The 23,883-nt window shown below is 41.6% G+C and overlaps 1 protein-coding gene across 3 annotated transcripts in view; it reads left to right on the forward strand.

The window, feature by feature from the left end:
- Positions 1-2,003: 2,003 nt before the first annotated feature.
- TXLNB (taxilin beta) overlaps positions 2,004-23,883 on the forward strand; it is a 33,576-nt gene continuing 11,696 nt past the window's right edge. The window contains exons 1-6 of one of the 3 annotated variants that reach the window (XM_064649319.1): positions 2,004-2,191; positions 7,096-7,512; positions 9,484-9,575; positions 13,185-13,355; positions 19,968-20,162; positions 21,821-21,919. In XM_064649319.1, coding sequence (XP_064505389.1) covers positions 7,110-7,512; positions 9,484-9,575; positions 13,185-13,355; positions 19,968-20,162; positions 21,821-21,919 — 960 coding nt within the window. In that variant the 5' untranslated portion in view covers positions 2,004-2,191; positions 7,096-7,109. The other 2 variants (XM_064649317.1, XM_064649318.1) reach the window with 2 other exon arrangements.

Here is a 23,883-nt window from a genome sequence, read left to right on the forward strand (position 1 = left end):
TAAGGAGTTTGGATATGCTGGAGTAACTTTCTGCATCTCAGCTGTTACTGAGCTCCTTGGTAGCTCAGTTGTGCATTTTGATCTCAGAGCTGCTTTTATTTCAACAGAAAAATGAACAGGGGACTGAAACAGGAGAATTCTCCAATCAGATCAGGAGGAGCACGAAGAGCCCACACAAACTCTCTTATCTTCACTGGTATTCTGCTCTTTCACGCTTCCCTGTTACAAACATCCCCAGAGCTTTATCTTCTCTCAAAACACGTCCAGCCAGTTTCCAACTCTCTCTGCAAGATTTGCTGCAGAAGCCCCTGGCCTTGCAAGCTCCTTTTCATTACCCTTAAATCTTTGACTTCCTTAGGACCACCACTGAGCCACCATCAGTGTCTGAAGAAGATTGTAAGAACTGATTTTCCCTTAAGCCGCAATGCCCACACATGCCCAGACTCTAGGAGCTGCCTTTTCCAAGCAGAGAAATAAGACTAAGGAGAAACCACTCCAAGTGTGAACTTTTTGTCCCATAGACTCTGCCTCCACAAATATAACAAGACCTTTAGTCCTCTCCAGTGAAAGTCTGGGATGCTGGTAACACATGGGCTATTTCTGAACTGGTACTTCTTGATACTGAGCTGTGCAGTACTGTTTTCTCTTACATGCCTTGTAAATTAGGCACAAAACATTTCTGGTTCCTCTAGTGCCATGGTTCAGTTTGAAGGCTTACTCCAAATCATTGTAGTATACATGTGTTTTTCCATGTATTGTTGTTCTGAGCCTTATTTTTTTTCACTGCAGACCAAGTCCAGTTTCTCTTCCATAGCCCTGGCTGCCACTTCCAGCACCAGCCTATCATTTCTCCGTTGTTTGCATATCTGTGTATTAAAGTGGCCTACATCTCCTTCTAGGGAGTGGGCGGCAGATGGTCCGTAGGTGATCTGGCATCTCAAAATGCTGCCTGAGTGGCTTGTGGGTCACAGAAGCGGGAAATACTGGTAGCTGCATAACCAGTGTGCAGCTGAGCTCCCTGGTGGAGCACCCTGCTTGTTTGTGTCAACAACTTTGGGCCAACCTGAGCTGGCAGGGTGGCAGGGTAACATGCAGAAAGTGGGTCAGGCAGCTTACCTTGACAGCAATAAGAGCACTTGTTTGGGAGCTGCTAGGATCAGCGGGGCAGCTACACCAGCCTACTCCATTAGCTTTGCTGCCTCAGTGGGAGAAGTTGGTCAATTCACTGGAGGAGCACCATGATGGCTGGTGCTGGAGCACTTGTTCCATGAGGAGAGGTTGGGGGAAGTGGGATGTTCAGCCTGGAGAAGAGCCAGCTTTGGAGGAGATTATCAAAAGACAGAGTTAGGCTCTTCATACAGGTGTAAAGTGGGAGGACAAGAGGCAAAAGGCACAATCTGGAACAAGGGAAGTTAAGGCTAGGTAAAGAGAAACTTTCACCACCATGACAGTCAGGCAGAACAGGCTTCCCAGAGAGGTCATGCAGTCTCTGTCTGTGGGGGTTTTTAAGACTAATATAAAGCCCTGAGAGACCTGGTCTGAGATCAGAGATGAGCTTGCTTTAAGCAAGAGGTTAAACTAGAGGCCTCCTGTGGTCCCTTCCAGCCAGTGAGTCTGTGATTAAGAATCAATCTGTTTTTAACAAATCCTGCCCAAATCCCAGGTTGCAAAGGGCAGTCACAGCTGGGAGTTCACATTATGGAATGCCATCCCAGTCTTTGCGATAGAGACAGACAGAAAAATTCAACCAATTTTGACCAATCCATAGTCAATACAGACAAATTTCACACCACACAACAAGTCAAGCAGTTGAGGGATTAAGACTTAAATTTGAAGGGTAGCAGCTGTGTAAGTATCCTTCCTTTATTTTCTCTTTCAGAGGGCTCGAGTCTCTAACCTCTTGTGCTATCTCTGTGAGAGCAGGGAACAGCCAGCATAGCTAGCTTACGCTGCCAGCCAGCAGGCAGCTTCCCTGTGCACCTATCAGAGACTGTCCCCTACAAAGTGTGCACTCAGTCCCTGCAGTGCTTGCTCCTGCTGTGTCACTCTGTCCTTCCCTCCTCGTTTGGTCTTCCCGTCCCTCTTCCCTCGGTGGCAAGATTACAGAGGCAGTGTCCTGTTGCTGGTGTGCCCTTGTCTGAGGTTTCTGCTTGACTTTTTTTTTCTCTGCTCAGCTCTTCTCTTTGCTCTGGTAAGTTAGATGAATAGCTTCCTTACAGTCACTGCTTGGTGGCACGGTGCAAGGGCTTTAATGTGAGTACTTCCCTTTTGGATTGTCAGCACACATTTTCTAGGAATAGCCTTAAAAGCCTGGGCACCATGTGACACCTGAGGAAAATGGGCAAGTGTCAAGGGTTGTTGGTGAAAGTAAGAAATGCTTCTTTTAAGAGTGATCAAAAAATTTTGAGATTATTTTGGTAGAGCTTGCCTTGAAGTGAGACAAGGGGCCATGGCTGGTTTGCTACAACAGTAAGTGATCAAGACGCAGGTGCTGAACGTGAGGTGAGGCAGGGGACTTCAGAAAGTCTCTGAGTCTGCTTCTGAGCCTGTATGGAAACCTGCCATGAAACCTCCAAACTTTTGTTCGGTTTTGTACTAGAAAATTGTGTATAAATCATAAAGCTATTCAAATGTAGCATGTAGCTGGCTTTATCATCACTTTCTGAAGTAATACATAGGGTGGTGTCTAGACTATAAAAAGGTACTTGTATTTTTCTGGAGAGTAATTGGAGCTACAGTAGTGTGGGCCATTCCAGAGTTGAATGTTTTCTGCTTTGACATGTTACTTTAGTTCAATCTAGTGTTATGTCAAGGTAAGAATTCTGATTTTATCAGCATATGTTCACTGCAAATATACAAGTGTATGCAAAGCTTTGTTTTAGAGAATTGTGTGCATATGTGAATTTTGAGCATAAAGTGCTGAGTACCCATCCCATTACCCATTTTAGAAATGCTTAAAATAGCTCCTGGCTGCAGAGCAGGTGCCATGTGTCCTTCTGCTGGATACATGAGGAGGCAAAAGCTAAATATAGAACAGTTTGTAAAACCTCTAGAAGTTCAAGCTGCAAGAAGGAAAGGGGGAAACAAATTCCATGAAAAGGAAGGGGAAGCACACTGTCTAACAAAGATAAACAAAACTCTGTGACAGTCTTTAAGACAACCTGCAAGAAAAGCTAAGAAGAAAACATTTAATTTTTGTTTTATTCATGCCAGGAGTGTCCCTGGGCAGCAGTGTTGGCTCCAGCAGTGCGAGGTGGGCTGGTGCAGCCCAGCATGGGAACAGCTGCCCCAGCAGCAGAGGGATGGCTGTTGCAGCTCTGCTAAATCAGTCATTGACTCTTGCCTATTGACCTTTTACTTTGGAAATTCCGGCTGTTAAAGCGCAGTGAAGGCAAGTTGTGCTGCAAGTGTGAAATATTAAGGGATATAATCAGAGACAAACAAACTCAGCATGTAACGAGACTGATCTGAGCAGCACACCTTTTGCTGTTGCCTCTGAGTGCAGCTGCGGCTGTGTTGTGTGCTTAGCTATTCTGAGAGCTCCATTGCTCTCCTGGGTTTTCCCAAGTTTTTAAAAGAGGAAGGAGGAGAATGCAGAAGAGTCTTTCTCACAGAGGTGAGGCAGCAACACCCTCTGGCTCTTGAGGGTATTTCCCATTGGAGAAGAGGAGGGCCACAGTGACTATCTGTAGAAGCAGCAACCAAAAGTGTCTGGGGTCAAGTTTCCGTCCAAAGCACCAGGGCCAAGAAAGGTGCTGATCTCAGAGCTGTGGAACAGGTCCAGAATTTGGGAACGCAGGAGGAAAAGAATAAACAAGATGCATTCGTCAGACTCACTCAGATAACTGGTCAGTCCTCCCCTTTACCATAAAACAGGATAAGGCTGTGTTGGAAATTTAGGTACCTGGAGGCAACAGTAATGGTAGCAGGAGTTGCAAAACTCACGAGGTGGGTAGTCTAAAATTAGGCAAGTCTGAGAAACCAAAGAATTCCTCTTCTGGACTCAGTCACCTAATTTTTAGGCATTACTGTGTCTAAGATAATATATAATGTAAACACTTTGGGTCTTGGTGAAATTGGCACTGAAAGTCTTTTATGACCTGATAAGGCAGAATTCCTTATCTGCATCAAGCTTAAACAGGCTGGAGCATGAGGAGAACCAGGGCCAAATGCAGTAAAATCTCCCAGCGTCAAAGGCTGTAAGCAGGCAACGATCAGTGGACGAGAGCTGCTCTGTCTCCCTCAAAATAAACTCCATGAAGCTGTGGAAGCTGTTGTGCAAAAGAAGGTACAGAAGTCTTCACAGGCATTGTGTTTGTGCTGGAAAGAATTTATCAGACCTCTGGTTTCGCCTGAAGAATAACAAAGTAAAACATTTGGATATTTATTTGTGTGAGTAAATACAATCTCTGGTATGACCCAGCAGGTGGGCATCCTTGGGTTAAAGGTCCATTGCTGGATGTTTACGGGGTTCCTGCCTGCTTACTGTTCTGGGCTTGTGGACAGGACCTCAGAGGATGCACATTGCTATCGTTTCAGAGACTGATTATAACTAATCTCCTTCTAGCTAGTATGTTAGGGATGATTTCCTGCAAGGCCAGCTTGTAAACATCTTGATTCTAACAATCCAGTTTCTCTTTCATTCACCCATGCTTTTCCCTTATTACTGAGCAACACCATGCATAGATCGATTGTTGATTTAAAGCCTACTGTATTTGCAGGAATACTTCGTGTTTAATGTAAGAGGAAACCTTTAGCCAGACAGTGCTGGTCCGTGAGAGATGAAGCTGGGAGTTGGGAGGCATGTAAGGGAGAGAGTTGAGGTGTGATGAGAACATCAGTTTGTGCCTTCTTACAAAGAGAGGGAGATAGTCAGAAGAGAAGTTCATGTTTGGAAATGGAACATTTTGCAATCCTGTTCTCCTTCTGTGATGAACATATTAAAAAAACAGAGAGTTTTGTTCTGCCTAAATAAGAGCTGGTGATCTTGGGTTTTCTAGCTGATTGATTCCTACTGCCAATTAGCTCAAATTAATGATTACAATTGTAAACACTAGACTGAACATGTCAGAGATAAACACATACTTTGTGGAGCTTCTAGCTTAGCATTTACAATACTCTCAGTGACCATGAATTATTTGGCAATCAATTAGCCCTAGTTAAAAAAAAGATCATAAACTATAGGCTAATATTCATGCTATCTGGAATTATTTACCTAAATTGCATACATAAGGTCTTATGTTTCAGTGTAAGTTAAACTCAGTATGACATCAAATCAGACAGATATAATTTGACAATCATTTTGCAGTGATATTATGACAATGCCACAAGGAGGACAGAATGGAATGCAACTGTCTGAAGGGTCTGTGAAACAAGGTCCAGACAACTGCCTAGGCCATTTCTTCTCGCAAGTTGTACCTATGGGAGGACTGCAGGGGCATGGATTTATGGCTATGAGTTTTCAAGCACATCCTGAGCCCCAGTCAAAGTTTTCAATTATTTGCTTGAGAGATGATAACTCATTTGACTATCTTATCTGCAAGCCTAGTCATATAGAAAATCAAATCTTGAAAAACATTGTTTTAGTGATGGCCATCACTTCACTTGCAAACATCACTTTGACTGGGGAGAGTTTAATAAAAAACATCAAGTCATTTATTACAATAAATGACATCTCTCTTATCATATACCACCTTTGGCCATGCTAGTTTACAATTTTGAAAGCTGAAGAAATTTAGACACTATAGAAGATATATGTTACAGCCAGCATGAACAGGGAACAAAATGCTTCCCAGTTAGCTCCATGTTTTCAAAGTAAGTTGTCTTTTAAAAAATAAGAAAGGAACTGCTTCAGATGCTAGAACAGAACCAACCAAACAAGCTTCTTCCTCTCTTCCTTCCCCACTGGCACCATTGTAAATCATATCATTAAAGAGAGGAACAAAAATCAGCCTGAAGAAGACCGAGAAAGGGCTCATGGTTGAAAAGAGTATAGTCTGCAGTCAAGAAGAAGTAGAGGCTAGTTGCAGAGCAAGGCCCACCTGTGCACCCCCTCTGCACTACTTCTTGAGGGCAACACAGTGGTGCCAGCAGCTCTGCTGGCACTCTGAGAGGGAAGGAGCCTTCTCTACACCGAGTTTTTTAGCTACATGCAGCTTCTGCTGGCCCACACCTTTCAGAAGCCAGAAGCAGGTGCCTAGGATGCTCTTGCTGACACCCTCATTGCCAGGTTCTGGGTAAACTGAGCAGGCTCTGAAGAAACACAGGTATGTTTGGGACTCTGTATTTGCCTGGCTCACTGCAGCTGCTCAGAGACATGAGAAATCAAAAGCTTCCCTTTGCAAACTGGGAATAAATTAGCTGAAATGCATCCTGGAAAACACCATGGACTATCAAACCATGTTATGTCTGGTTGGTTTTATTTCACTGTGATTTATTCTTATTTTTGTACTTTGTCAAACAAGATGTCAGCATCATGCAGCAAGTACAAGAGAAGGGGGGTTTAGAGCTGTTTATCTTATTCTTTGCTGTTATTGTGACAGTACCAAACCAGATCTCTTGTACATCAAGCACCATGCTGGGCTTTCCAAGGGCACAGCACAATTTTCAGTGCACCAGTTTCATTTAAAATATTTTTCATGATTATTGACTTAACATGTGCTGACAGGGGAAAAATAGGAAATGAAACTAATGCAGCTCTGAAGTGAAGCTGCCTATATCGGTAGCCAGCGTTGCAGGTAAACAGATCAAGAAAAGTAAACGTGGTAAATGGTGTGCAGGGAGGAAAATGGTATAAGTGACTCAGGTGTCATTTCATCTGTCATTGCTGGCAATGGGAATAGGAGGTTTTCCATTTTCAAGTGATAGATTTGGGTAGGTTTTTCTCTTGGAAAGTATATAATTTGCTTTTCTCCTTGCAGGCAAATCACCTTGGTTATTTATTTAAGTGTGATATATTTATCAAGCCAGAGCTAATGGATGAGATGCCATTCCAAATTTCACACAAAATCACTCACATGCTGGCCAAGCTTTGGGAACAGTTCGATGACTAATTCTGTGTGCTTTTAAGTCAACCCTCCATTTGTTTGCTGTCAGGTACTGCACTAGGAATGGAGAACGACCAGTCTCCGACATCACCTGAGCAGGATACCCAGGGGCAGAGTGGGGACAAACCTGCCCCTGGCTTGGTGTCCCCTGCTCCAGCCCCCACAGAGCAGCCAAGTGCCGGGCCCGAAGAAGCCACGTGTGACATCTCAGAGGAGTTGAGCCGGCAGCTGGAGGACATCATTAAAACCTACGGGTCTGCCACGAGCCTGATGGAGAAGGAAAACACTTCTACAGGAACTGAAAAGCCTAAGAAGGGAGAGCAAGGCATCTTGGAGGATGCAGAGTATGAAGATGGAAATGAGGAGAGTGAGAAAGAGAAGCTGGCTCCTGGGGATGCTTGCAGAGCAAAGGAGACCAGCGGCAACAAGGAGCAAAAGCTGGAGAAGAAAATCCTGAAAGGACTAGGCAAGTATTTACGTACACAGCCCTTCTGCAAACACAAGTAAGAACTCCCTTGCTCTTTTCCATTTTAAGTCTCTGCCATGGATAATAGGAATCTTCAGTTACCGTTGAAAATTACAGTGACCATTACATCTTTTCTCTAACTAATAATTTTTTTTTGCATTACCCAACATGTAGGCTGGATCAGATATTAGTCCTTTTAAAAAGAAAAGAGCTTAGGATTGTATCACACAAATCTAATGTACTACTGAGCCACCCAAAGTGGTTATCCGCAGCTGTCAGTCTGACAAAGTCAGACTGCACAAAGTCACTTCTCAGACAAAGGAAAACCCAGTCTCTCGTTTGTGCCTCAGTATTCTTTTCCTGCTTCCTCAGGTATGACTACTCACCAGTCACAAAGGTGCTAATGGTGCTACTATGTGGCGTGGGAACCTGCAGAACAAATTCACTGTCATGCCCAGGTTATTTTTGATTTAGCAAATTTTAGGAAGCCTCTGGACTCGTTATGGACTATACAAAATAAACTAATACATTTATTCTCTCTAAGCACAGTGCTTAGAGAGCACTTCAGCCCTGCCAGGGCTGTTAGCTGAGCTAGAAAGAAGTCTCAGCAAGTTTTTGTACAGCTTGTCCTTTCTGCTGGGCAGCCACTAGAGAGCAATGTAGTCACATTCCAATCTAACAAACATGTAATTTATTTTCCTTCCTGCATTTAACTCTGGCCAATCTTCAAGCTTCTGCTTTGCATGAGAACCCAAACCCAACCACAGACTAAGCCTGTAGAGAAATAACCACAGAATGTTCTTACAGGCAAGGCACTAATCATAGGACAGATTATAGATTTTATTCCCAAATTCCTTGAATTTCCAGAAGAAAGTTCCTCAGTTTCTATTGCCTTGGCTTTGGTGCAGTTATTGGTACCTCAGCAAGCTCACTGAAAACCCTACCAACACACAGTGCTCCAGTTGCACTTGCAACAGTTTTCACACTAGGATTTGATTTTAGCTCTCTTCAACTTATTTATACAGATGCTGTAGAGAGAATTTAGTGTGAAAAAAAGGATTTTCTCCACTGACAGTACTTCTGGACTGCACTAGACTTGAAATGGAAAAAGTCCAGCCTAAAGCAGAAAGCAGATTTTGTCTCACAGCCTTGGGAAAGGGGAGCATTTGGAAAAGCACATCTAAGCCCCTGGCACCACAGCCAACCTTATCTCCAGGGATGCCAGGGACACTTTGTATTTGATGAACAAACAGTGTTCAAGCTCAAGCTCTTGCTTGGGGCTGAAATGAATACTGAGAGGTATCAGAGGAGAAGCAATACTTAAATGGCTATGCAGTGATTTAGCTATTCACACCCCAGAGAGCTATCAGACTTTCTCTGGTATACATACTCTATTCACCAACTCATGGAACTGATTTACACCAGTATCATGTAGCTCATACCTGGCTGGCAGTACCTACTACTCTCTGATTGTTGACTTCCACACCACAGTCTCCGTACCTAACTTAATCTTCCTTATGTCATGTATGACATGTATGACATGTATGCTGCTTGAGCAGCAAAGGAGCTGAGTACACCAGTTCTGATCTGCTTTCACTTGCAAAGAGATCTATTCCTGGGCCTTCAGGGTCCAGGCCCTTTCTCTCCCTATTTCAGTCACATGTGCCATGTATGTGACCTAAACATGTTGCAAAAACATTCAATGAAAATCAGATTACACAGGACAAAAGCATTTCACAGATAACGCTGTTGCTAGAATAGAGCACATTACTGAGGTCTGAAATGGAGGAAGATTCTAGCATGTTTGTTCTTATGGCAAAAACCCCAGAAGTTCATAGCAAAAAATATTCCTTTCCTTCCAAAATACCTCATTTCTCTCTGAGTTTTTCCAGATCCATGCATCAAACAACCAATTTTATAACAGAACATCAACCAAACTACCATAAAATCTCCTCTTCTTCTTTTTTGAAGGAAAAGAAGCCACCCTACTGATGCAAAGCTTGAATAAACTGAATACTCCAGAAGAGAAGTTGGACCTGTTGTTTAAGAAGTATGCTGAGTTGGTTAGTACAGTATTGGTTCTTTTCTGTACAATCTGTCCATACAGGAAGGTATAAAAAAACTTGTCATGCAGCATGGTCAAATCAAATAGTACTGTCTGTTGTGCTAAATGAATCCCAAAATAATTGTCATGGTCAAATAATTATGGGTAAGATGGAGGAAAAAAAGTAAAAAGTGAGGAAAACAAGCTGAACTTTGGGTCAAAACGTCGATGAGGCAGAATATTCATACTTAAAAGCAAATCTACCAAACTGACCCACACTGGAGACTAATGTCTAGGCTTCTTTCTTCACCTTCTGCAAGGAGTTTTGCATGCATCTGTAAGTGGGTATTTCTTTAAATTACGTTTCAGTCATTTAATTAAAATGAAAATAATACAGGACTTCGTATAAAATATTAGGAAGCAGATAATAGCCAACTGGGACTAATCGTAAGAGAAAACACAACACAATAAAATGAAGAGACAAAGCCTCTGCCAACATAACATCATCCCTATAACAATGCCACCTACCCAACTCTGTTCTTTCCACACTGATGATGGGTTATTTTCAGATTAATTTTTTTCTAAGTAGTCAAAGGACTGTATGAGCATAAGATGTGAAAATCTTTCAAATTAAAAGGCTGCAGCATTTTACAGTTTGTGGAGTGCTGAAAAATGTGCCAAGCAGATCATTGACTTTGTAATTGGTTTTATGCACAGATGTGTCCATGTCTCATCATAATGTGAAGTTTAGCTTTCCCTTTTTTCACATGAAATCCTCTGTTCATGCTTTATCTCATGCTTAAAGGGAATTCATGCTCTCAGATTAACTGAAATAGGTCTCCTTCCTCTATAAAGTACTCTTCAGTGCATTCAAACAGCATTGCAGCAATGTATAAAACAGGGACCTTATTTCCAGTAACCCATGGAGGAGAAAGGTGCTAAAACAAAAATACTGAGCATTTGTTTCTGATATACTGTGCAATGTCACTGAAATAAATCATTCAATAAATACAACTAAAATCTTGTTGGAGAAAGCCTTACACTGCTCACTCAGTGCGGCTGAGGGGTGTAGTGTGATTAATAGCTTGTCAGCTCTCTCTGCTCCCTCTTGTCTATCCCCATCACACACTTCAGATCACATCTTGTTTTGCTGAGTTGTTTTCCACCCAGATCAGCCCCCTGATCTGGTGAGCCATGTGGTAACGCAAACACTCGTAGCAGCAGAGGTCACGGGAAGATGTAGCCATGTGGCAGATTGAGCTTCCCCTGCTTTAGGTAGTGTTGGGGCTGGCTGTGGCTTAAGAGGTTCCTGGTACTTGGGGACCCAATGCAGCACTGACCCTTCCCCATGGCCAACCAGCAATATGTTATTTATCTGTCAGCACATGCCCTGGCACAGTCTGTAGTGACTGCGAGTACACAACAGAAGGCACCAGGGAAGAGCATGGGCTGGTGAAGGAAGAAGCCCCGCCTGTGAGGTTGGGGAAGCAAGACAGCATAGCCATTTGGGCACAAGCTGTGATTGGCTTATTTTCAGAGGTCTTGAGGGTCTCTCATAAGTGTTGGGTGCAAGAACCATATGCTAATAAATAAATAAATATAAGTGTTGTCATTGTCTGCAGTGGGGTCAAGATAAAACTTTTTTTCCTAAATTAACTGTTTATTTCTCTAGATCAGCCTTCCAAAAATCATAATTCCTTCTATTTGCATTTAATTTTAGCTTATATTTCATTAATTATTCTTGAAAATTTATCATTGGCAGCCCTTTTGTCATTCCTATTTACCCTTTCTCAGTGCAAAAGTAGTCTTAGATATTCCTGAGAACTTTGAAATACAAGTTTCTAGTACAAGTTATTTTAATGGGGAAAAAAAAAGGCAAAAAATGCTTGGAAGACTTCTTTTTTTATGATTAAGACCTACTTTATTCTAAACCACCTATCTCATGCAGAGTTTGAGCGAATTGTGAAATTTGGGTAAATCATTATCCACTCAGCACTGGCTGCACATGCAAAATGTGAAGCAAAAAGAACATTTTTTATGTTTCTCAAATGAAAGCGGAAGGGAACAAAATTAAGCTTATAAAGGAAAAAAAATTTCAGCCTTAACTACAGAAAGGCTATTTTTTTTTCCTACAATACTAGAAAAATTATTTTGGTGCTTGAATAGATTTGAAAGGCCCTATTCTGATCTATGGGAGTAAAACACAATGCACACGCTGAAAGTTGGACATAAACTGTAAATATACTCCAAGCTGACGACTGCATTGTTTTGTGGTACACAAAAAGTGCGATTTGATTAATAATACGCAGAGGTCTCTACTGGAAGCATAAATTAAAGAACAACTGCAGAAAACAGATCCTCGGGCAGAGAAAGTGTAAAAATATGATGCTTGTTGACTGTCTTGTTTGAGCTGCACATCATTCCCCGGTGCTCACAGACTTTCCCAGTCATACTAGGGTTAATAATTAATATTAGTGGTACCATATTATTAGATAATATAGTCTTAATAGCAACTGTTATTATTAAGGTTTGCATGTTGCAGATCATGTGCTAATATTTTTCAACAAGAAAACATCTAGACTTCAGAAATATCTCACAATGTATGCACTCCTGTGATACAGTGGGGAGGGCTCTTGTGTGTTGGAATGGGAGGTGAAATCATTAAAAGCTTCAGAGGGAAAATGCTTCTTTGACTTGACTGTTAATTTACAGTACAGGAAATTTTTTCCAAGCAGACTCTAATAGGCATGTGTCAAAAGAAATGACCAGACTGTGCAGGGACCGATATTAGCAATTCTGTTGCTGCCCCTCATTCTCCCCTCCAAATACACTCTCCTCCCCACCAGTCCTCTAGGGAAGGCAGGAGCCATGCACCCACAGGAACAGGAGGTTCTCAAATGAACATCAGGGACTGTCCACATTTCCTTCAGTAACTATATGGAGATAAAGAGCCTAAAAGAGTTTTCACTTCCCACAAACTACCCCTGTTGATGGCAGGACCTCCAGAAACACAAGTGACAGATGCTGCCACATGGTCCTGTGAACAAGAGGAGCCTGGCAAGAGTAGGTGCCTGCATGACATTTTGGGAAGCTCTTCCCTGAAGAGAATTCTCCTCCATCAGCAACAAGGCTCCCATACAGACAGCATTCTTGGTTTCCAGCACTTGTCTTGCTATTTTTTCCAGAAGGTTCCTGGGTATTTGGGAAGCCACTTTTATTTCAGGAAACTGTAAAAAAGAATGAGCAACTACTGTGTTATCTCATGATCTGGAGAAATCTCACTGCATAAAACACTACTGACTGTTCTAGTTCCTAAAGCCAAAACAAAAATAAAAACCTCACAGATTCCTTCAAAAAAATTCAAACCAAAGAAGGAAGGGCTGAAATGGTGTGACAAGAATGTTAAAAATTATGTTCACCCACCCACACTACAGCAGACTTGGGACTGTTGCAGTGAGCAGTCTTGGGACTCTCTCCAGCTCCCTCTCGCCTCTCCCATTAGCACTGATGAATACAAAACATTTCCTAAGAGGTTAAGAAAGTGTGAACACTCTCTAAACCAAAAAAGCTCATTTTCTTTTCTTTTTTGCCTGTCTTTTTTTCATTTTAATCCCTGTTTCCTGCCCAGCTCGAAGAACACCGTGCTGAGCAGAAAAAGCTGAAGTACCTACAGAAGAGGCAGGCTCAGATCACCAAGGAGAAGGACCAGCTGCAGAGTGAGCACAGCCGAGCCATCCTTGCCCGCAGCAAGCTGGAGAGCCTGTGCCGGGAGCTCCAGAGACACAACAAAAACCTCAAGGTGGGTGGTGGCCTTAGCAAGGTATTGAGCAGTGGAGGGCAAGAAGATGCTGATGCCTTCCCATCTTGCTCTAGTACCAGGTCAAAGAGACGTTTGCTTCTGTACTTGCAATATAGAATTATATGTTATAATTGTATTTATAATAAGTACAATATATATACTATATACTGTACAATATATGTAGTATATAATATATATAAAAATATAAAATATATAATTATATGTTTTAATTATATATCATGTAATTATATGTCTTGAGGTCCATTTACACCAAGACCTCTTTATTTCTCATTTGGAAATATCCAAGCACCTTTGGATATTGTGTTTGCCCACACTAGTTGTAAGCCCTCCTTGCATGATCAGGGAGCTCAGCACAGAGAAAAGCAGTGGTGCTAACAGACCAGGTCCCTGAGACTGCAGACGAAAATGCATGTGCATGGACAGAATAACAGGGACACCAGCTTTGCTCCAGTGGACTCACAGAATGCTGGTGGGTATTTTCACGTAATTTGAGTACTTGGGTTTTTCAAGTGATTTGTGAAGGTCAGTCAATCAGGACATTTGCCTCAAGACATCAAACATAAGACAGGAAGAATGCCAACATTGTGAAAGTAATTTGGATTACGAGAATCAGTTCAAAGAGGAAATTTTCTGGAGTATCAAAAGGCTGGGATCCATATGTCTGCCTATTGCTTGGTGCATCACACCATTTAAATGTGAAATTTATAATATGTTTATGCTTCGTGAAAAATTGTAGGTTCACGAAGTATGTTACTGTTGTGATTGTCCTTTTTTTTCTGAGGACATGTTAGTGATGGTGGTTATATTATTATACAAAAAGCCTCTGCTTTCATCTATTCAAACCCCTTCTTTATGGGGATATAGTTATGTATAGAATTACATATATGAATTGTCAGCAGCAAGAATTCCACCTGATATAACCCCTATTAACTGTAATGGATTTTCATTCATTTCCACCAGCTCAGGAGTGGGCCTTCAGGGTGTAGCTCTAACTTTCGTTGTACACTGGTAAGAATACATCTGGGAGAGGGCAATGGTCACACATATATTTAAACTGTGCACTAGTAGAAGGATAGAAGCAGTTTAACAGATGGGGAAACTAGAAGCAAATCTCTGTGCCCAGTTATAGTAGCACAGAACTGGTAGTGAAAATTAAATATATGCCTGTAATTTGTACAATTTGTACCAGATCTGAACTGTACTTCAATACTGATTTACGCTGATTTACCAGACTGTCTGTCGGCAAAATCTTTCGACAGAAATACAAGCCAGTTCTAAAGTGAATTAAGAGTACAGAGTTCAGTGCTTTGCATAGCCTTAACTGAGATTACTAAACAAATAATATTAGGGGAACAAGTTGGTGGAGACTGGGGTATAAAGAAAAACTAATTATATTTGGAAAACATCTTTGGAACAAATTTGGTTGAATTTCTCACACAATTTCCCAGCTACTTTATGCTTATTAATCTCGTTACTAGAGAGTATGATTTCCCCCTCCCCTTTGTATATAAATATTTCATCACACATTTCAGCTTTACATTTAGGAAAGTCTCTTTCCAGCACCTTTCCACTTGTTGGACTGTTTTGCCTTGTGACTAGGTCCTCTAAATAAACCTATCAATTTCAGACTCAGTTCTGATTTTTATTCTGTGCTTATGCCAGATGAGTCAGGAAAGGTACCTGAGTTGATCTGGTAGTAGGAAGAAGTGTTCAGATTCTGGCCACTTCTTTCAAAGAATTTGGAGACCTTTTAAGAAAGCCAATATACCATCTTTCCTCTGGTTCCTGTGCTTTCAGTTTAGAAAAAACAAAGTTAAATAAGACAGTAAGACAAAATAGACTTTCAAAATATACGTGAATTAAATTAATAAACAAAGGCATTCATTATCTTTATCCAGTTTCATCTCTGAGAATTTTAGCATAGTTCTTGGAATATTTGCCTTTAAGCTCTAGCTCCTAGAGATCTGTGACTCTCCAGAAACTCATGTTCTGTTTATTTAACTGAGTGCAATTTTCTTTCACTTAAGACTGTACTGAGAGGGTCCGAAAGAGGAAAATCCGTCAAATGTTATTTTTAAAATCTCATACTTAAATGTTTTTATTTTGTTTTTGGCAGGACAGAGAAGCTGATTCATAATTTTTTAGTGCTTGGGATTAGCACCTCTGATTATGTTCCAAATCATGAAAAATAAAATCTGTAGAAGATTGTGCCATTTCAATAACAAAGGAGAAACCTGGCCTGCCCAGATCACGAGCCATCTCTGACTTAACATGTGGTATATTGTATGCACATCACATCATATAAGTGTCATCTTCACTCAGCTGGTGTGTGGAATTCCCATTAACTGGAGATCCATGCAGCCAAGTGGTGATGAATATGCAATGTGGAGCTGTATTGAAAATCCACAGGGCAGATCAGAGAAGAAAAATTTCTGGTTAGTATTGGATACCAGCCTCAAATTCTGACTTGTATACAGCCTAGGTATTCTGATTATTTCCTTGCAGTTACACAGGCATTTAATTCTCCCTCCAAGAAAAGCAGAATAAAGGTTCATGAAATAGCAAAATGTATTCCCACTGCAGTAGAGAGTAGGTCTCCTATGAAAAAGAGCAATTAATTTCTCTGCATGGAGTTCATGTTCTGTCAATTATCTGACAGTTTGGTAGCTACTTAGTATCTTGCAGTGACATGAACATCTCAGGTCCCCTGTCCTTCCTGCCACCAGGCATTAAGCAATGACTTTCATACAAATGTCACAAAAGTCAACAGCTTTGACTGTGGGCTTAGCTTCAAACTGGCTCAGACTGTGGTGCCCAGGAATGAAGAAAATGGTTAATTGAAAAAAAGAATTCCACTCTTATATCCTCTTGGCTGATAGGACTTCAGCAGACCAACAGTCTTCTTGAGCTGGCCCAGAGAGGCATGAGGACAATTCCAGAGACAATCACACTCTTCTATTTTCAAATTATCTCACATTCCAGTGCTAAATCCCAAACTGCAAAATATCCTTGTCTTGATTTTACAAGGTTTTATTCAATTCATTCTTACATTTTTAGCAGCAAAACACCTGAGCAAAAGCAATATTACAGTAGGATGCAAGAATATGTCTTTGAAAGGTTGACATGGATTGTGAAGATTAAGAAAAGGCAGAGAAAAAAGAACAATAGTTTATGGCTGGACTTCAGCTTTCCACAACTGGAAATCTAAAAATAATTTACAATGCTTTATTTTTCTAACTAAAATTGAACACTTAATTAAAAGCAACTAAAAGAATAAGTAGAAAGTGAAGCATCTGACAAGACCAAGCATTGTATGCATGTTAGGAATTAACCATGATGATGCTGAGAATTCACTACCCCAAACACCCTCTGCTCCGCTCCCTAAAACCAAGTCAGCCAGAAGCTCTAGACTCCACGCAGCTACTTCAGCTACAACAGCAGTAACACAAAACAGTAATCAGTCTTCAAGACTCCCATTTGGGGGAAATCTTCAGGATTTTACTTTACACTGTGTTGTCTTGAAATGGGAAACACTAAGGAAGTATTCGAAAAACATGCATTTTCTCAGGTGCCAGGGATTGGTACAAGCAAAGGCTACAAAGGCTGTAGCCTTGCGATAATAAAACCTAGGTGATAATGATGATTTGAGGTTTGCCAGACTGTGCCTGCCCAGGTGAGATGGGTGAAGGGGAGCTGGCCCCACAGCCCTGAAGCAGAGCTGGCAGGGATATAGAGCTTTGATGCTGGCACCGTGGGCATCCAGCCCTCTCCTTGGCTCCAGTGCAGACACAGCCTCAGCCATAGGCTAGTAAAGGCTCAGGTTTAAAGCAGACACCTCCAAAGTCCTATCACTATTCTCATAGTATTATTGGTAGCACTTAGAAGCCTGTGAGATTAAAACTGTATTACCTTAGGGACCAGGCACCGGCCTACTGTTAGCTGGGCACTTGCAGCGACGCAGCGAGCTCTACTCATGACAAAGCACTGAGCACAGAGGCTTTTGGTCTTGGGCACAGGGAAGAGGCAATGCCTGTCAGTCTGTGCAGTGCTGTAGCCACACAGTTGTCCTTCAGCTCAGCCAGCTCTTCTCACCCACACTGAGCCTTAATCTGTGACTGAGATCTCAAGGATTTAACAAATGAGGGACTCTGAGGAGCTCTCTGGCACACACACCAGGGCCCCTCCCCAAGCAAATATCTTCCTCAAATATATTTTTCTCTGAATCAGAAAAGATCCAGAGAAATACTGTTTCTTGCAACCAAATTCTTGCTGGCTCAGTGTCTTAACAATGAATCTATATATTGTCTCTGTGCTCTGTATTGCATAATTATTTTACCTCAGAAGAGCAGGAAACAAGATCCTCTGAGGAACACATGCACAGAGGGTTGGTTTGTGTACATTTGCATGATTGTTACTCTCAGGATGTCTCATTTCACCTTGTAACAGAGCCATTTGGTGTGACAGATGCACAATCCACCTTTTTTTATATATTCAGCTGGATTTATTACTCCACAGAGCTTTAAATCACAGCAGTGATGTGTTATAACAGTATTTGGTCTACTGAAACAATAAATTTTTTGAGGAAGGATGTTTTGAAACCATAGAAATAGGACTCCAGACATGCAACTTCAATTTCTCACTTTGACTTCCAGAAGTGAAAGCACCTGGTCACTCTTTTCCCTGCTCAGGGCTGCACTTCTATAATGAAGAACTAAGAGGCATGAAGAGTTTTTTAAACAGTGTATTAGAGGTTGTGCTGGTTTAGAAGTAAACCGGTAGGAGAAATGAATCCAACTCAAGAGAGATTACAAGTCAGAGTTACAATTTATTAAAAAGATTACAATAAATACAGTGATACAGAGAAAACTGGTTTTAACCCCCAAGGACAGATGTATAACCCAGCACCCTGGGACAAGAATAGAATGGGGTTTGTTACCCCTGTGCTGAGCACCACGTGGTCCCCCTGGGGGCAAAGTAAAAGGAAAGGAAACCTGTTGGTCCAGATGATGGTCACAGTCCTGTTGAAGTAATGATCACAGTCTTGTCGAGAGTGGCAGTTGCAGTCCTAGTGGACTTCTGGTCCTCCTCTGGAACTAACAAGTGGTACCAGAAGTTCCAAAACCCCAAGATTATATATGCTTAGGTTCAGTACCTCCCCCAGGGTGGGGAGTTTCACAGTGGGTGATTTAACTCTGTGAGTCATGGGATAACTCTACTTTGGAAAAGCATTCTTTTACTAGAAAAATTTAAACAAAAAGTGACTAGAAACAGAACACAGCTCAACTGCTGGTCAAGCAAAATGTTTCAAAATCATTCTCACCAAGTGAAAAAAAAAAATAATTGGAGAGCTTCTCTTTCATCTTGCTGCAAATTTTCCATGTGTCCAATTTCCAATCCAGGTACTGAACCAGAACCCAATCTCCAAGTCACTTGCCCAGCTCCACCTGACATTCTTTCTTTCTCTTAAAAGGGAGAGTTCTTCTGGTTTCATGTTTTCTTTTACTCTCTTTGTGAGCATACACATGTGTTCTTGTGTAAACTGCAGAGCACAGCAGGGCTTCATGGTGATTTCTGTGCGCATTCATGATACAAATTATACCCTATTAGAGTTAGCTAAGGCTTTATTCAAATATATTTATAGAAAATATCCATATGCAGTGTCATCAGAGATTTTTATGTAAATGACTATGCTAGTTGAAACCTTACTAGAGTATGCCATTTGCATGCTATGGAGTGAGTTCTTAAGATGGTCCTGGCATGATTTGTAACTACAGCAGATATGGTCCTAGCCACTCTGTATCAGGGTTACATTCCACAGAGGGACAAGCTGTCCTGGAAGCAAAAGTAATGACTAAAAATAGTCCATATTTCTGGATCCAAAGCAATGAATCCAGATTCTTTCTGCATTGTCTTTTATATAAACAAATCTAAAACAGAATTTCAATAATAGGTAAAAAAAATAATTCTGAATGTCTGCTTTGATTCTGTAAGAAACTGCACACAAGCTTTCCTTGATTCCACTCACTAATAAATTAGTGCAAATGTTTATGTTGGTTAAAAAGTAGGGGAGAAAACTTGAGGAATTGGAATGGATTCTTCAGCAATTGATGAATTTCTCTTAAAACTAAAATCCCAAAGGCCATACATTTGATATGAAGAGTCCTAGTTAACAGGAGGTATTTTAAAGGGTCATATTCTAATTCGGTCAAAGAGAATTTCGATAAAAGAGCTTTGGACTGCTTCACTAAACATCTTCTTCCAAAGCAAAAGCTGTGCTGCAGTATCATGAATCAAGATATGCACACATGTCCTCTCTTTCAGGCTTGCTTTGATCTGGAGCTCTGCTCTACATCCATCTTTATAAATGCAAATTCTTTGTTCCCTAATTTTTTCAAGGCCACTGTGTAATTTGCTCTGTAAATTTAGAATCACGCCTAATGCCGGAGCAGATGAAAGCAAGAAAATCTCCAAAGAGGAATGCAAACATGTAAAATCCTTCAAAGGGAGGGCTTATGCTACTCTGAAACAGTATCTTTCTGGAACTGCTTATTATGCCTCTAACTTACTGTGTTCCTTCCCATTTAACAACAGGAGGAAACAATTCAGCGGGCACGAGAGGAAGATGAGAAGAGGAAAGAAATAACTAATCACTTCCAGGGCACACTGAGTGAAATCCAGGCTCAGATCGAGCAGCAAAGTGAGAGGAACATGAAGCTGTGCCAAGAGAACACGGAGCTGGCAGAGAAGCTGAAGAGCATCATTGACCAGTACGAGCTGCGGGAAGAGGTGAGAGCAATGCCGTGGGTACTGGAGGAGACAGGCAGCAAACCCAGGGAAAGCAGAAGGCATTGCCAGCAGCCTATCTGCCTTGCCGGCTATCGTTCAGGTGTCTCACAGAGGTAATAAGGACAGTCCTCACCATACTTTGCCCTCTGAGTGGGACTATGCCTGCAGCAAGCCTGCCACGCTCTGCAGCCATGGAGTTGTATGGGACAGCACCCTGCCCATGGCACCCATGGCAGACTTGCTGCTGTGCCGAGAGGTGCCAACTCACACAAGCAGCAAGGTGTGCCAGCTGTCTGCTAAACTGCCCAAGGCTCCTCATAGCTCCCCCAAATCCCTGGGGACATCTCCCAGCATCCCTTTCCTCCTTCCTGCTGAGCTCCCACTGAGCACATCCCAGCTCCCATTTTTCTGAACAGCCTGTTCTGCTGGTGACACCAAATATACTTTGTTCCCTCCAGATACACTTTGATGTAAGTGATTTAACCCTTCCCCAAAGCAGAAAATTAAGACAACAGATAAAGGAGGCCCTCTGAAGTTGAATAGATTATTTTCTTTTTTTTTTTTTTTTTTGCAAACACAGTGCTCACCATAAGATTTAGCAGATAATAGACAGATGGGAAATTATTCTTTCTGTAAACATTGGAATTGGTCAGAAAATTTTGACGCAAAAATCCCCATCCTCCATTAAAATCCCAACTGCCTTTTTGTTTTATTTTATGGCAAATGTTAACAAATATCACGATGGGTCTTTTTACTGTTTTTAAATACATTTACTGTGAGCCTCAGTCCAATCAGACAACATACTGAATAAAACATAAATAATCTGTCTTTACAATCTGGAATGGCTGATACAATACCTGCATTTCCAAATCTGTTGAATCATGTATGAAGTCATATACTGAATGAAGGAAGTGTACATTCCTGTCTTGTGGTTTCTATGAGAAGAAAATGTAAACCAGAGGGACACAGAATATTTGCTCCAATGAATTTTACCTAAATGAATTAAGAGTGAAGAGGGCTATCAGCAACAGTTATCTCCTGAAGGTCACCATGGAGCTAGACATTTTACAGTCTAGAGGAGGCCTCTGGTTCATCTGTCTGATCTCCAGATCCCAGGCCCTCCATGCCCACATTGTGCAGGTGTGGCCAGAGCAAAGGGGATTGTATTTACATAGAGGATGGCATGGGCTGTGCACCTGTTTCCAAGTTCTGTAGGTGTGATTTACACATTTGTTCACATAGTGACTTGGATCCATAGGCCATTGAACAGCTAAAAAAAAGTGTGTCCCTAGCATATTTATTATCAATGAGCAATTATTTGATCTTCAGTCATATTGGATTATAGTGATGACTTCATATGTAGACCATAAAACTGGCAAAGATGCTAAGGCTTTTTTTTCCCCCTACAATAGGTTAAAATTGATAATGTAAACTGGTTTCCCTTCTCATGCAAAATCTGTCACAGTTTGTTCTTATTAGAGCTGTGATTTTTTAGTAATTGCAATAGATTGGGTGTCTTCTTGTTTTGCAATATTTTTGTCTTACAAGATTTCTGGTTAATAGCTGTACATGCATAAGCATGAAGGTCTATGTAGATAATTAAACCTACGCATTCAGCAGAATTTATTTTCTTACAGCACCTTGATAAAATATTTCAGCACAGAGAACTTCAGCAGAAACTGGTAGATGCCAAGTTGGAACAGTCTCGGGAAATGATGAAAGAAGCTGAGGAGCGACATCAGAAAGAGAAGGAATATGTACCTGTCGTTCTAATCTGTCTGTCTTTTATCTAACTTTAAGCCAAAACAAGCCCTGCATGCTATTTCACTAATATATTGGTTCTTCAGGTCCAATCTAGGATACAGTAGCAGAGAAGTTTTTATAGCTACCATCAATGCTTAATGCAAAGGAACAGCCTCTCGAAGGCTGCTTCCATTGGCATTTACAGTTTTAGAAGCAAACTGCAGAGCGGTAGCTTAGAGTACAGGCTGCGCTAGCTAACTCACTGTTACTATGCAGTTGATTCATTGAGATGTTGGGTGGGTGATGCCATCAGTTTTCAAATGTCTCTGGTATTTGATACGCCATCTCCCCACAAGATAAATGCACACATCTAAACAATCAGAGAGGAGAACAAGAACATGGCTGAAGGCTGCTATCCTCCCAGGTTTGGAGCCTCCCCAGGCATCCTCCTGCATCCTCCCCAGGCATCCTCCTGTGGAGGAGTCCACAGGAGCTGCTTGCTGTGATAGAGCCTTCCCTTCTCAGTTCCCCTCCCTACATTGGTCTGCCAGCCCACCTTTCAGGCAGAAAGGGTCTGGGTCTGCTTAGCAGCCTTGTCTGCTCTTCCTCCCTATCTGGAGGAGGGGACCTCTTTATCAGGGGGATAGGGAAGAGTAGATCCAGGAGGGATGTCACCCGCAGGCACAGCTGGGATCGGAAGACAACACTCCTCCATCTGTAGTCTCACATATTTTATGACTCAATCAGACCAAAATTAATTTTGTCAGACTGTCTGGTATTTTCACAGCAACCCTCACATCTACAAAGGATTGGAGTTCAACGCTGACACATAGTACCTCTTCTCAGCAGAGGCAACAGCTGAGACTACTCAGGGGGAGTGACAGGTTCTCATCAGCTGGAAGAAAGCTTTAGTTTTCACCAGTCCTCCAGCTAACTCAGGAGCAGCATGAGAGAGCTCTAAAGAGAGAACAGTTATCCCCTCCCCATATCTGGAAACAGATGCAGTAGCACAAGCATGGCTAATAAGTATCTTAAAATATGGACAAAAATGTAGGGCTCTGATTCCTGGGGTTAGAGCACAAGCAAAACACAGCAAACACTTCTTACCAAAAATTGCCCATAGGAGCATTTATCCTCTTTCTTTGCACTGATTTTGTGGATGGAACACATACTCTTGCTCAGCTTTACTAGCTGCTAAAGAGGGCGGGTGAAGAGGGGCTGGGACTTCTCTGTGTGCAAATCTGCATGTCACTGCATGACATTTTGATTGGTCCAGCTGAGTTATTCCTTTTCACTGTGAAACGTACGTAAAGCCAAACCCCAAAATTCCCTTTGTGACCATTGATTCTTGGCAGATTTAAACCCCAAGAAACATGTCCAAGAAATCACTTCCAATGGTAAAGCAAATATGGAACTTACTTTACTGCTGTCACTGGGAGTTTTGCTACTGACTACCAGATTTAAGATACTGGGAAAAAAACCCTCAAAACAGAAGATGTAAAAGACCAGGCATTATCTCTGTGGAAAACTGACATACACAGACTTGTATCAATGATCTTTCTTGCTGTGTCTCACAGAATATGAGTTTTGGGGATGCTTGTTGCCTAGGACTGGCTGTGTTTCTAGTCAAAACTACTTTGTGTAGATTATCCAGAACTGGTATGCACAATTTTGGTATTTTCATTTCCTTTTAAGTAGCAAAAGTCATCACTGTCTACAATTGAGAGTGGAAGATTTTCTTTCTGGCTTTGCTGTATGTATGATTAGCACCTCTGAAATAACACGTTCAAAAACAAGCTGTAAAACCTTTAAGCAGTGGGTGTATAATGGTATGTGCAGTGTACAAAGAATGTTTTTCACACTGTCCAAATTAATGCTTAAAAACTCTGTCTTTGAGGCAGGCTGGTGATATATGGCTAACAACACCTCAGAGCAAGTTAGATTTAGCTGAAGAACTTAAGTGGCAGGCCAAAAGCCA

Source organism: Pseudopipra pipra, chromosome 3 (genome assembly GCF_036250125.1).
Source record: "Pseudopipra pipra isolate bDixPip1 chromosome 3, bDixPip1.hap1, whole genome shotgun sequence".
Classification (NCBI taxonomy): domain Eukaryota; kingdom Metazoa; phylum Chordata; class Aves; order Passeriformes; family Pipridae; genus Pseudopipra; species Pseudopipra pipra.